Source organism: Macrobrachium nipponense, chromosome 24 (genome assembly GCF_015104395.2).
Source record: "Macrobrachium nipponense isolate FS-2020 chromosome 24, ASM1510439v2, whole genome shotgun sequence".
Classification (NCBI taxonomy): Eukaryota; Metazoa; Arthropoda; class Malacostraca; order Decapoda; family Palaemonidae; genus Macrobrachium; species Macrobrachium nipponense.
In genome coordinates this window covers 8,203,607-8,218,606 of record NC_061091.1, presented here as the reverse complement: position 1 = coordinate 8,218,606, position 15,000 = coordinate 8,203,607, and the positions used below count along the sequence as shown (strand labels likewise).

Here is a 15,000-nt window from a genome sequence, read left to right as displayed (position 1 = left end):
GCATCCCTCAGCGGCGGCAGCAACAAGGACGGCGGTGTCAATTAGTTCAAGAAGTCAAACGATCTGCAAGAGACCAACCAATAGCAAAGGGCATTACGATAATGGTATGGTCTCTTTCCTACAATACAATATTCCTACTAGTTCAATAAAACATTAACAATACTTATATTTTTGTTATACTTCAACACAATCATTTAAAAATGTTTAAAAAAAACATTTCAAAGGGAAATAGTGAAACTGAAAATTTATGTAATTTTACACAGCATATGAAGTCCCTCTACTTTATACATTACACTATGCATTAATTACACATTCATCCAGGGACTAAAGAAATTTTCTAATAAGGAAAGGAAACTTATCAGAAATTTCTAATAAGGAAACTTATCAAAATTCATACACTTATACATTCATCCATACACTAAAAAATCTCTATAATGAAACATAAATACTCTATTTGAAGTATATATGAATAAATTTTGAAATACTAGTTAATTAGGAAAAACACTTACATAAAATTATACATTTAAAAAATTCACAAACTTCCATCATACACGTATACTGCATATTTGACATGATCCTATTATTTTCATTCATGGGGAAAAATAACAAAAATAATTTATTCTGGCCATAAGAGAAAATATTACAGCTAATTCACAATCAATATTAAAAATTACTGTTACTGGTACAACAAATTAAGGATTAAGAGAGATGAACTTTTCAACTTCTTGGGTATAAAATATAAGAACAAATGAACAGGCATATGCATATTCTAATCCTCCAATCCATCATAGGAGTGGCAACAATTGGTTTGTGCTTCACTAGAGATTGTGACATTCCTCCCGATAACATTATTGTAGTCAGTTTACATGAAGAGCAAACAACTTTTATACATGGTACTTTATTTTTCTGTCCTTTTTTTGACAGCAGTCTTGTAATGTCAATTTTGGCCTCAAGTAAAGTTGTACAATGCAGTCAATCCTTATCTGGAATAATATATATAATCATTCTTACTAAGTTGCTTGGAATCTTCAGTGTATTTAGATGGAAACATAATAACAAAACCTATGCAACCTTCACCACATAGACAATCTTCACCCCTTTTTAATATCTTCATCACTAGTTGGCCTGTACTCTTCTGTATTCTGTTCAAAATATTCAAGTTCTTGCTCAACAGACTTCTTCTGAAAGTGTCTCACTCGCACAGATGAGTCTTCCTCAAGCCTTCTCTTTCTCAGCTCGGATGACTGTTCTATGCATAAGTTCCAGTTCATCATATTTCCTCCTTTCCATGCATAAAACCACTCACTTGCAAATGAAGTCTTCTCAAGTCTTTACACCTCAGCTCAAACTGATTGTTCTTAATCATGCACATGGTTGCCGTTCACCACATTTACAGGACCCACTCACTTGCAAACGAAGTCTTCTCCACACTTAAACCCTTTCTCACGCATGATCTTGCTGGATATATAATTACCTAGATCTCAAATAATAATTAGCTTCAGGGACATTCAAGTAACTGCAACTTGACATTACTTAAAAGGTGTTGTGGTCTTCACTGATACTAATAACTCTCAATTTAGACATTATCATTACTTTGTAAAATTGAAGGTAAAGGTAATTATCAATTTCAAAAGCACTCCATTACCTAAGTTGTTCTATTTACCTCTATAGCTTCCCTTCAATAGCCACAGTATTTTCTTCCTCTCTAAATATTTTTCTTATAACTCTTCTTTTGACTTAGCAACACAGTACTCTCTTATTTGTTTTTTCCTTGCCTGGACTTGCCTCCACTAACATTTCATTATATGAGCATAGGTATACAAAATTAAACAGTTCAAAATGCAAAACATGGATAAGAACATGCATGCAATTCAAGATAGACTCTGGAACAAAGACTGAAGGTTCTAGGATGGAAAGGAATGTACTTTTCTTATACCTTTGGTCAGCCCCGCCAACTGTATGTATGTAAACGAATAAATATACACCAATGTGGAACCAGTGGAATTTATTTCTGGTGATTATAAATTAATTTCTCAATGAAATGTGTTTGGATCCCACAATAAGCTGTAAGTCCATTGCTAAGTAACTAATTGGTTCCTAGCCTTATAAATAAAAATCTAACCCTTCTTTGGGCAAGCCCTAGGAGATCTGTTAATCAGCTCAGCGGTCTGGTTAAACTAAGATATCCTTAAATTTAACCAGATCTTGAAGTGGTTGGAGGAAAATTTGTTCTCAGTTACACAGTCTCCCATCCTCAAAAAGTGTGAATCACAGGGGGAATACAATGGCTTCTGGCACTTGTCAGAGTATCCAATGCCTCATTAGGGCTCTTGCCTTTGTGTAATGACAGCACCACACTCTGGAGAAAGTCTTAATACTGAAGACAAAGTTGGTCTCAATCTTTGCTGCTACTGAGCAAAAATTGCCGACAAAGACAACCTTCCAACACATCATTCAGATGAGGGGGAAACAAGGCAGTAATTTGCTGCTGTTACAAGTCTTTAGTTACCTAATTTTTGGAATAAAATATGTTAAGTCATGGAGCAACTGCTATGAAGAGCAGCAACTTATGACAGAGGCATGACCTGGTCAAGTGCAGTTGGTCCTCTTCCCATTTTCCCAGCATATAGGATGCATCACGTTTTTTACAAGGTTATTTTGCAGAAAAAAAAAGTTTACAGATGCTTCATTATACATTTAATAAAAGATATTTTCAAGTGAGTTTGTAGGGAAAATGTATGATTCTCTGCATAAAATACTGTCATTGGGACCCTCAGGTCATCCTTGCTTCAAACAAATCTACATGATGCACGGAGACTCTCAGGAAACATTCATGACTCCAGATTCAAGCAATCTTTTTAGCAGTTTTCAGAAGATACCTCATGTCCTTGTCAGAAATGTAATTACTAATCTATGTACAGTATTGGAAGCGCTCTAACCATAAGTATTTGAAACTTCTCCTAATTTATATATAGAATTGTTAACCATTCTTCGGGAGTGAGAAATCACATCTGACTCTGTAACAGATGTCCATTTCCCTCTGTTAAATTCTACTTCTCTACTCACATGAGTTCTTGACCTGTCAGAGATTTTGTGTTAATACATCAGAATATCTTAATCCTGTCTCTTACTCACTGCCTCGTTATATGGTGACTCTGAAGATGACAGCAATAGGCCACACAGCGACAATGCTGCTGTTGCAGCAGCAAACATCCATCTACTGCACTTCGCAACCCAGAAGTTCGTTTCTTTAAAGCAGAAACCATCTTCAAGTTTAAGAAGATCTCCTTTTCATCCAGCAAAGGCAATGATATCATTGGGTTCCTGTCATACGTCTTCGAGCAGATCACAGAAAATGGGCTTTGCCGACCAAAAGACAATCGTCAACTATGAAAACGTTAAAGGCCCAAGGTGTACGTCAGATGCTGCCCACTCTCAGAGCTAGGAAATTCCTAGGCAATGTTGAGACAGCCATAGGAGACCTGCGGCTGTCCCACGTCTACATACAAACTACACAGGCTAGTTAATATCCCACTGTCCATGGACAGCCACCAGACACGTACGTTGGACCTTGTGAGAGGTTCTACTTACAAAAAGAAAATACCTGCCACACAGTTGCCGCCAACCTGAATGCATCAACCATGGACCTCGCCGATTTCCTGAATTCAGTCGATGCTGTCTACCTGGCCCATAAGTCAAAGGAGCCTGCACAACTGATCGTAAGGCCCAGGTTGAAAAACAAGCCAAAATACAAGACCAAAACCAGGAGGAGGCCTAATTGGCATTTGTTTCTAACCTCACCCTGGAAGTTTGGGAGCATAGCCTGACGTGTGGAAATTATTGCATACAGGCAAAAGGGTTGTAGCAGTGGACCCACCAAACAAAATAAACATCAGCAATGGGCAGGAGGCCAGTTGCTTTGAGAGACCCAACGGCTGTTTTCCACTGTCTTTCTTCCAAGTACCGGCAGTCCCCGGGTACGAAAGGGGTTCCGTTCTTGAGACGGGTCTTAAGCCGAGAATCGTCATAAGCCGGAACATCGTCAAAAATCCTAAGAAAACTTACTTTTAATGCGGTTTGGGTGCATTCAAAACTATGTAAACTGCATAAAAAAAAAACAACAAGTAAAATATTGATTATTTTGCATTTTGGTGTCATATTTCTTCTGACAGATCAGCGTTCTAGGCACCGTAATCCTGGAAAGAATTTCTGATAAATATAATCGAAAAAAGCGCCTTAACCTCGGAACGTCGTAAGCCGAAACCTGTCGTAACCTGGGGACTGCCTGTACAAGCAAAAAGACTGTGCTTTTCCATCACAGATGAGACATCAAATACAGGCAGTTTCCCCAGTTATCGGCAGACTCAGTTAATGGCAATTCCGGTTTATGGGGCGATAACAGGCCAAGTTCACCATAGGTGCCGATAGTTGAGTTATGGCACCACCAACATAACTAACAGAGGTGCCATTAACGAAAGTTGGTGACATAAATTGCTGTTACAGTTAATGGCAGTTTCTGCTTATCAGCAGCCCTCTGAGACGGAACGCCCGCCCCGTTAACTGAGGACTGCCTTGTATATCTACTGGTATTTATAGGTATATACCACATAGGTATTGCTGGTTTAAACTAGACAATTGGCTGATGGATGGCATCTCCCCCATCCTCCCAACAACTTCGTTCACCTTAACAAGGGTCGACTGTAATACAATAGAGTATTGATAATGGAACAATGTATGGACGGTTTTTAATTAAAATTTAACATAAATAAATTATCTTTAATTATTACCGCAAAAGGCCACCAGGCTGGCGCTATGACTTAGTTCACGTCCACTAATTGCAAACGGGTAGCAGTCTGACTGGCAAGTATTGTATGGTAACAAACATATTTCAGCTTGTTTCAATATAGTAACACAACTCACTGTAATAAACTGGGCTTGTTTTTTTCAACGGTTCATTACTCTAAACTTTTTTTTGTGTCCTACCAAGTTTTGCTTGCCATAAGCTAGCCCTAGTCTACCCTCCAGCGCTCGGTCTCCTATCCATATACTGCCACATAACTGGATGCAGGGCAGTCTCTCCCCCCCCCCCCCCCCCCCCCCCCCCCCCCCCCCACCCCCCCCCCCCCCCCCCCTCCCAAAAAAAAAAAAAAAAAAAATAATAAATAAATAAATAAGGCTAAGATGGGCTTAAGGGCCATACACTGAACGATTGTCTGAAACAATTGTCGTTATCGACAACACAAAACACTATTCAGACAGTACGAACGATTTCCATACCGATTTCAGTCTGAACAAAGATTTTGTCTTGGGAAGACATGGCATCATTTCTAGAAGAGACAATGCGCGATAGCATTATATCGGCAGACACGCATACATGGAACGACCTGTGTATGACAGACTTAAGTTGCAAGTCGGGAACCTGGCCTTGACAGAATTCAGCTGAGGTCGTTCAGACATGAAACTCCGCCCACTTTTGCATTCAGACAAGGCCATAAACAATGTTTTTTACGAATGATACAGACAGTTGTTCATACAATCGTATGAACAACATGCATGTGAACATTGGCCACGATACAAAACATTACTAGCTGAACTGAAAAATTAACAAATGAGATGAAATACAGTATCAACAGTGATAAACTATTCCCTTGTGTACTATTATGATATGAGTGATAATCATACTGAGAGGGGGAAACAAAAAAGAACTAAGCGCACACACACACACAAGACTTCTGTGTTATAATGAAGTGAAATAAAAATAATTAAAATTATTAGTTACAATAAATAAAAGATGATTAAGTTTTTGGTAGCATTGGTAGCAATCTTAAATTGAATTTACCTTGAACACATCATCACTGAGAAATATACATAATAAGCTGTTAACCCTTAAATGCTGAAGCGGTAAAAAAAAAAAAATGTCTCCCGTGTGCCGGAGACGTTTCAGAGTGAGCGCGTGGGAGCGGAAAAATTTTTTTTTTTCAAAAAATCATAGCGCGCTTAGTTTTGAAGATTAAGAGTTCATTTTTGGCTCCTTTTTTTGTCATTGCCTGAAGTTTAGTATGCAACCATCAGAAATGAAAAAAATTATAATTATCATATATAAATAATGCGATATATGATAGCACAAAAACGAAATTTCATATATAATTGTATTCAAATCGCGCTGTGCGCAAAACAGTTGAAGGTAACAAGTTACTTTTTTTTTTTTTTCGTTGTAATGTACACTAAATTGCGATCATTTTGGCATATAACAAATTGTAAAACGATAAGAGCAACACAGAGAAAATATTATCACAAAATAATGCATGAATTCGTATACGCGCAGACGTAAACACATTTTTTTCAAAAATTCATCATAAATAAATAAATATTGGTCCTAGAGACTTCCAATTTCTTTCAAAATGAAGACAAATGATTGAATATTACTATACTGTAAGAATATTAGCTTACAAATGCAGTTTTCGACCATATCTGACGATTAAAGTTGACCAAATGTCGAATTTTTTTATATATTTTTATATGCAATTATTTCGGAAATAAGAAAAGCTACAACTTTCAATATTTTTCATTTTATTCTACATGAAATTGCGCACATTTTCATATATAAAACTCTATGAAATGCCTAATATGAAACGGAGCAAATATTCCTGAGAATGGGACTTACGCATTTCGGAGATTTGTGGCAGAGATCCGCGCGCGGAGGGAAGGAAAGTTTTTTTTTTTTTAAAAAAAATTCACCATAAATTTAAATATTGTGCTAGAGACTTCGAATTTGTTTCACGATGAAGATAAATGACTGAATATTACTAGAATGTAAGAGTTAGTTTTATCTTACAATTGCGTTTTTTCGACCATTTCGGTAGAGTCAAATTTGAATTTCCGAGAACGTGGTTTTTTTTCTATTTATCGTGATTTATATGCAAATATTTCGAAAATGAGAAAAGCTACAACCTTCAACATTTTTTGTTGTATTATACATGAAATTGCGCACATTTTCATATATAAAAACAAAAATTATGTAACGGCTAATTTAAAATGGTGCAAACATTACCACAATCGCACGTATGATTTTTTCGGAAGAGTTACCGCGCTGACGTAAAGAAAATGTTATTTTTTCATAAATTCACCATAAATCGAAATATTGTGCTAGAGACTTCCAATTTGTTGCAAAATGAAGGTAAATGCTTGAATATTACTAGAATATAAGCGTTTTAGCTTACAATTGCGTTTTTCGACCATTTCGGTAGTCAAAATTGACTGAAGGTTGAAAATTTGTCACTTATCATTTTTTATCACTATCATTTATATAAAAATATTTCAAAATTGATAAAAGCTAACAAACCATGGGTTGTTTTTAGTTTGTATTGTGCATGAAATTGCGCACATTTTCATATATAAAACTTTATGTAACGGCTAATTTAAAATGGTGCAAACATTACCACAATCGCATGTATGATTATTTTCGGAAGAGTTACCGCCGCGGACGTAAGGAAAAAGTTTTTTCATAAATTCACCATAAATCGAAATATTGTGCTAGAGACTTCAATTAGTTGCAAAATTAAGTTAAATGATTGAATATTACTAAATATAAGAGTTTTAGCTTACAATTGCGTTTTTTCGACCATTTCGGTAGAGTCAAAGTTGACCGAAGGTTGAAATTTTGGCACTTATCGTTATTTATATGAAAATATCTCAAAACTGATAAAAGCTACAATCATGAGTATTTTTTTGTTTTTTGTTGTATTTTACATAAAATGCGCACATTTTTCATATATAATAGTCCATGTAACGGCTAATTTAAAATGGTATAAAAAATTATGTCAAAGTGACGAAATAATTTCAGAGATGTGTCACGATACTTTTTAGTGCGGCAAGAAAGAAATTCGCGCTTACGTAACGATTGTAAACAAAACAACACCTTGATCCGTGAACTCCCAGCATCCCCAAGGCACGTGATTCAAGAGTTTTCGGCTGGTAGGCCTAAAAGTATTTTTCCGCGAATTTTAAAAAACTTTTTTATGTCGACGTAAAAATACGTCCAGTCGGCACCCGAGAGACAAAAAATGTAGACGTAAAATACGTCCAGTCGCGTTTAAGGGTTAAGTTTCACACACACAAACACACACACACCCTCGTTTTTTCGTGATAAGGCAAAGTGAGAAATCACTGATGATAATAAAACAGATGAACAGATGATTCATGATACTTTTTAAAATAATGTTCTTATGCATAATGCAATATAGTGGCTCCTCAGTTTATGAATTTATTTGTTCCCATTTCCAATTTGTATATGAAATTATTTGTATATTGCTTCAAATATTCCCATAAGGTACCAACTTTAAGACAATTACTATTTCAAGTGCAAGCACAATACATATTGAAAAATTAAATAAAAGAATAAAGAATTTCACAATAAAATTTAACATAAAAGATGAAGAAAAAGCCGTTACCACAGTGATGTACAACTGACTTAAGACAGAGGGAGGGAGCATTTACTCTGTGATGAGAGAAGAGACCACAGGAGAGAATGAAAAGCCAAAACATTTTCATATAAAAAAAATTAATAAAAGGGAATTTCACAATAAATCTAACATATTGATACAATATAAAAACAATTTGGCAATATAACAATTGAGTCTTGCCTTGAGCGAGTGTTCAGGACTGCACTGAGAAAGACGGCTAGAGAGGGGGATGGTGATGGGTTACGCCGGGAGGGTGACTGGGGTCAGTTTTCCACTGACTGTCCCAGATGGGGCCTGGATCAGATGATTTTTCTCTTTCACTACATTTCGGCCAAAATCACTATTTTTGTACAGTAAAACATACCTTAAATACCTATCAAGTGACACTTGCTTTTTACGATATTTTACACTGCAAAAATAACTTCTCACCACACATCATGGAAACACTGGCTTTGTGTTCAGCTTCTGTGCGCCTAGGATTGTGCACTTAACCAACTTCCTTGTGAAAAATGACAAATTTTTAATTACTTTGTATTTTTCAAAGCTAACCAACCCCTGGTCTTAACAATAGGGTAATTTTCTTGCGGCAGCTGGAAACCAGTTAAAATCAAAGATTGTAGAGCAAGGAAGCTGGCATCTGGCAACTCATAGGACATACATGATGGCAGCTGGCCACCGACCAGGCATAGAACAGCCTTCCATGGTTTCATCTCTGTTAATGTATTTTTTTATGCAGCAATTCCTTATCAGTTATTATCATTTTGTACCATTATGTTTCATTTTGTTAAGTTATAATTTGACAAATTTGCCTTTTTATTCATTGACATGTTTCTTTACCCTGAATTATGGTAAAGTACAGTGGTTCGTTAGTCTACGAATAGTATTGACAATCATACACATGAGGGATTGTTTTCACAACTACCAGACACACTCACTCACTCTCTCTCTCTTACACACACAATCAATTCCTCTGATTAATATAATGATGATAGGACTAACGAATCCTCCATATGCCAAGGAACCACTCTACTTGACATAGTTCAGGGTAGAGAAACACAGCAATGAATAAAAAAGGCTAATTTGTCAAATTATAACTAAAACAAATGAAACAATCGTACAATATGATAAAAATGATAAGATAGTTGTTGCATAAAATACAATAAATGAGATAAAACCATGGAAGGCTGTGGGTAAAAACAGGTAGGTTATGGGACAGCCCTTATACATACCTAGATACCTACCATACATGTCCATTACCGAGAGAGAAATTTTTTTTTTTTTTATATGTAATGTTATATAATAATTTTGCTTGTCTTCAGGCATAATGGTTAAATCACAATATTATCCGTGTTCCTAGATAGTGTAATCCTCATGTATTGTGTTGTTTACAAGCAAAAAGTGGGTTTGAATGAATTTTTAGTTTACATATACAGTACATTATTACAAATACGTATGGAAAAATAAGCAGGCCGATTGCCTTTTACAAAATGTTTTTCAGTTTTAAGTGTGGTTGCTGTTTATAAGCAAGATCTAGAGTTGATAATTATACAATACAGGCAGTCATGGCTTATGACGGGTTCGGCTTATGACATCCTGAGGTTACGGCACGGTTCAATTATATTTACGGTTGCATGTTCCAGGGTTACGGCGCCTACAACGCTGATCTGGCACAAGAAATATGACTCCTAAAATGCAATATAATCAATATTTTGAGTTTTTTTTTTTTTTTTTTAATGAAAATGAGTAAGAATGCAGTTTACACAGTTTTTAATGCACCCAAGGCATTTAAAGCAAGATATTCTTAGGATTTTTGACTGATGTCCGGCTTCTGGCGATTTTCGGCTTACAACACATCTCAGGAACCCCCTTCGTAACCCGGGGACTGCATGTACTGACAAGGGAGGGGTGAAGGGTAAAGAGTTGTCTTTGTTGTCTTTTACATCTGTAGAGCTTAATTTGATCTTGCCAAGCAGTCCTTAAACTATATTACGTGTGTGTGTGTTCACTAGGGTCAAAAAAAAAAAAAAAAAAAATTTACAAGCAGTCCTCGGGTTACGATGGGGGTTCCGTTCTTGAGACGCGTTGTAACCCGAAAATTGTCGTAAGCCGGAACATCATAAAAAAAAATCCTAAGAAAACCTTAGTTTTAATGCTTTGGGTGCGTTCTAAACTATGTAAACTATTGACTATTTTGCCTTTTTGGTGTCATATTTCTTATGCCAGATCAGCGTGTAGGTGCCGTAACCCTGGAAAACTACGTCGTAACCGTTTCCATGTAAACACACACCACACTTCATGAACAAGTTCCATTCTTACAATCTGATAGGAGAGTTAATCTCAATAAATGGAGCATCCTTCCCCCGGCCCACTCCCTACTTATCTCCTTCGATGAACAACTGAGACAAACAAGGGATTTGGTACTACTTGTCACTACATTTGTGGCAAGACACACACACAGGCTTTGAAGTAGGTTGACCTAGGTCAACGGCCTACCTAAGATAAACAGTTTGGTTTTAGGAAGTAGAAGCGTGATACACTAGATAACTCCATTTATGAAAGCGAAGGTTTGTAGTCCCGTACGAACAAACTGTTAAATGTAAGGAACTAGTATTTTAAAAGTCTGTGTATTACAATATGGTTTCAGTTGGAAGTTTGAATATAAAAAGATATATAAGTGTACAGTAAAACCTCAACCTTATGCAATTTGAGTTGCGTGAATTCACAATAGAGCGAACTTTTCACTGGAAGCTAAGGAATTATCATATGCGAGTATTTCACTGACACACAAACGCAACCGCAAACATTTTTTAATCCTGGAGAAACCCTGTAAAAGTGTTCCTTTAATTTTACTATGTAATTTATAGTTTATAGCTTTTATGTAAAACTGAATTACATTAAACAATAAAAATAATAATTCTCTCTGATGAGAAAATTTTTAAGGTATGTGTAGTATGTATTATGTTTATTAAAATTTTCAAATAACAATAACCATAACAATAATAATATAACTGTAGCTACAAAACTCGTCTGTGATAGCATTTTACTTGAACGGTACAACTGATAACAGACGCATATCGCGAGAATATACAAGTATGTATATTTATAGGCTCCCGTCGACAGAGCGTCAGCCTAATTCTTCTTCACTTCGATGAGAAAAAGAATAAGGACTGGGAGCAGACCTCTTTCATTCTTTAATGAAGAGAGTAAAGGTGAAGCTATCCCAAAGGAAAGCTTCTATGGCGATAACAGGAAACTGAAGATGGTTTTGCCACTTCTCGTCATGCATCTGTCTTCATGATTGAAACTTCATGATGAAGACTACATAAAGAACCTCTTCCATGACTCGTGATGTCCTTTTCAAGTGGTGGCTAAAGAAAGATCATCCAGTGTCGACGAAGATGAATGAGGAGACTGTGTCATTGGGCGTCCAATAGGAAGCACCAGACTGCCAACACCTGGTGCCAAGTGAGGCGTGGAAAATGCCGAGCTAGCTGAAGAAAGAAAGTGGACGAATCAGATGGCACAGAGCAAAGCGCCTGGACAGGGAACTGGTGCTCGACAAAATACGCCTGATTTGAGAGATTCAAGCGGCTAGGTACCAATACCTGGTGCTCATCATGAGAATCAGTACTATTCTGATGAGTGTCTAAGAAAACAGTATTGAGAAGGCTCATATATACCAACACAGGAGCAGAGTTCTAATCCACTACTTCTGTAGACGACAATCGGTATCTCCACCTGTAAGAGCATTGTGAAGGCGAGCCGAGACCGACAACCATCATGGGGCCAAAGAAAATTCCAAGTGCTAGCCCTTGCATAAAGAAGGCGAGAAAAAAGTGAGGAAATGCCTACAACTAGCACTGTTGTTAAGTGAATTTAAGGCCAACAGAGGCTTGGTATGAAAAATTCAGAAAACGAATGGACATCATATAATGCGCCCTACTTCAAGAATAGAAAGGACATGTTTGCATAGTGGAATGATTCAAGAAATTTTTGTGGAGAATTACCATACACAAGAAATTGTAACCCAACCCATGTCTCCAACATGTGTTTAATGACAATGTCATGTTTAAATTTTAGCCAAATTTTAAAGAAATGCCAGAAACAAATGTCTCTGACAGTTTAGTTCTGCAACAAGGGACAGAAACTCTCAAGCTGGTCCCTAGTGCCAGTAAAAAATAAGTGAAAAAAACAAGTGGGGAAGTAACCTCAGACAGTGTCAGAAAAAAACAAAGAGAAGTAATCCAGACAAAATCTTTTCCTCCTCGCTGTCCCCTCCTCTCCATGTTCCATACACTAACAAGTGTTTCCATAAAGGCAAGAGTGATGTTAAATTAAATGTTAATTTATTAATTTCATTAGTCATTTATATTCATATCTCATTGTTTTCTGTATGTAAAACTGTTTATTTCCCATAAAATGTATTTATTGCTAATAATTTTGGGATTTGGAACGCATTAATTGTATTTATATTATTCCTTCTGGGAATTATTGTTTCGGTTTTTGTGGGAGCTTCTGGAACGGATTTATGAACGAAAACCGAGGTTCCACTGTACATACTTTATACATCACTATAGGGCATTCTGGCAACTAGGCCTGAAACATTCATAATGTATGAATACATTGGCATTTCATATACTCAGACATGCATTTAAAAAATAACTTAAATGTACGCATAGTTCCAAAACAATCAAAATAATGGTGAATATTTTTTATATCGACAACTTGTTTTCGCATTGCAGTATCAAAGCGAACCGGTCTCTAGTAATGTAAAAACACTGGTTTTGTTCTCCAAATATTGATATTAAAACAAATATTTAAATTATACTAAATAGCATTTTACGTATTCAGACGTGTATGTATTTTTAAATAATGTAACCTTATAAAATTTATATATATATATATAGGCGGGCCGCGGTTAGCCGCAGGGGTTCCGTTCCTGCCCCCCAACGCCAAGTGATTTTCGACGCTAAGCGATTTTAAAGCCTACAGCCGTTGCACACCTTATTTCGAAACTCTAGACCAGTCAAAGGTGCCGTAATCCCACAATGGTGCAATAAGTAAAATTATATTTATGCAGTATAGTACTATAGATTTTACTGTACATTACATTATAGTATTATAAATACTGTGAAGTGAAAAATAGCCTCGCTTTAATCCTGGGTGTCTAGAGTATGTAAAGATATATGTAATAAGGTTTATACAGTGTACAGGTAGCTGTAGTGTTCAAGTTACAATAATTAGTCTTACGATAGTCCGATTTTATAAGAGACCAAATTACAATAGCCTAACTTTAACCATCTTTTGGTTTACATAAGCTCAAAAACAGCAAAAGAGAATGATGAAAGTATGGTTTTTAACGTTATACTCGTTGCGTGAACGTGTACAGCCATGAACGACAAACGAGAAACTACTATTCACCCCCCTAAGTGCAACCACATTGGATAACATCCGTTTGGCCTTTATTTCAATCATCGTACTACAGCACACTATTACCATAGTTGTTCTAAATGGTGTGGTGTATGTATAGAATAGAACCGAGATGTCTTAATGTAATAACTTTATTCACCATAGATCAAAGATCAATCGGGTGAAATAAACTGTTAAATACAAACCTAGTTACAACTGAAGCCGAGAAAACTGTTCAGGGGTGCTAATGACTATTATAGTACATCGGCAACAAGGATAAAACCCCATAAACATATCCCATCAAACACAACCGTAGATAAAATTGAGATAAAATCATTTTTAACCAACAAAACTACTGTGCTTGAAAGAACACATTTTACTGTTGCTTTACACGCTGATATAAGAATTAAAATAAAAACGTAAAGTTCGTTTATTACGATGATATAAAGGAGAATTGCGAACGAAATCACGTAATTTTTTTTACGGCAATAAAAAACATGCTGCCAACGTAATCTGTTAACGAAATTGGCCACTGCGCGGAATACTGTTTAGATTTTCCCGTTATTTTAATAATACAAATTAATAAATGAGATACATACAATATTATTGGATACAGTGAAGTAATATATCTTTTAAAAGGATTTATGGAAAAAGGTGCATAATAAAATAACATCATGCATTTTTCGGAACAGTGGCGGACAAGAACGAACATGAAAAAAAACATCCCCTGACAACGTGAAGCATAGTTACAAAAGCTGCCTTAATTTGTATCATATTTATGTACAAAAATAAAAATACATAACGGTAATATATTTTCATACACATTTTAAAACATAAAAGGATAAACGTTTTAAAAAATCGACACATCGATCGCTAAATATGCACTCTTTTAGCTCGATATTTCGGAACGAGCGGGCAGACAGTGACTTACAAGAACGAACATGAAAAAAAATCGTATTTGGTAACGTGAAGAGCAGTTTCAAAAGCGCTGCCTTTACATCTTATTTCTCACAGATATAAAAAAATACCATTTACGTAATAAATTTTCATACACGTTTTAAACATAAAAGATGAACACATAAAATCGACACATCAATCGCTAATTTGCACTTTTTTCTAAATCAACATT

At 36.0% G+C, this 15,000-nt stretch overlaps 1 protein-coding gene across 11 annotated transcripts in view; it reads right to left on the bottom strand.

Annotated features, from left to right (window-relative positions):
* LOC135205417 (cellular tumor antigen p53-like) overlaps positions 1–15,000 on the bottom strand; it is a 66,712-nt gene that overhangs the window by 11,301 nt on the left and 40,411 nt on the right. The window contains exon 12 of one of the 11 annotated variants that reach the window (XM_064235966.1): positions 1–63. This exon is cut by the window's left edge and continues 65 nt beyond it. The exons of the other annotated variants lie outside the window; for them this stretch is intronic. Within the exon in view, the coding sequence (XP_064092036.1) occupies positions 42–63 (22 nt within the window). The 3' untranslated portion in view covers positions 1–41. The remainder of the gene's footprint in view (positions 64–15,000) is intronic. 11 annotated transcript variants of the gene reach the window in all.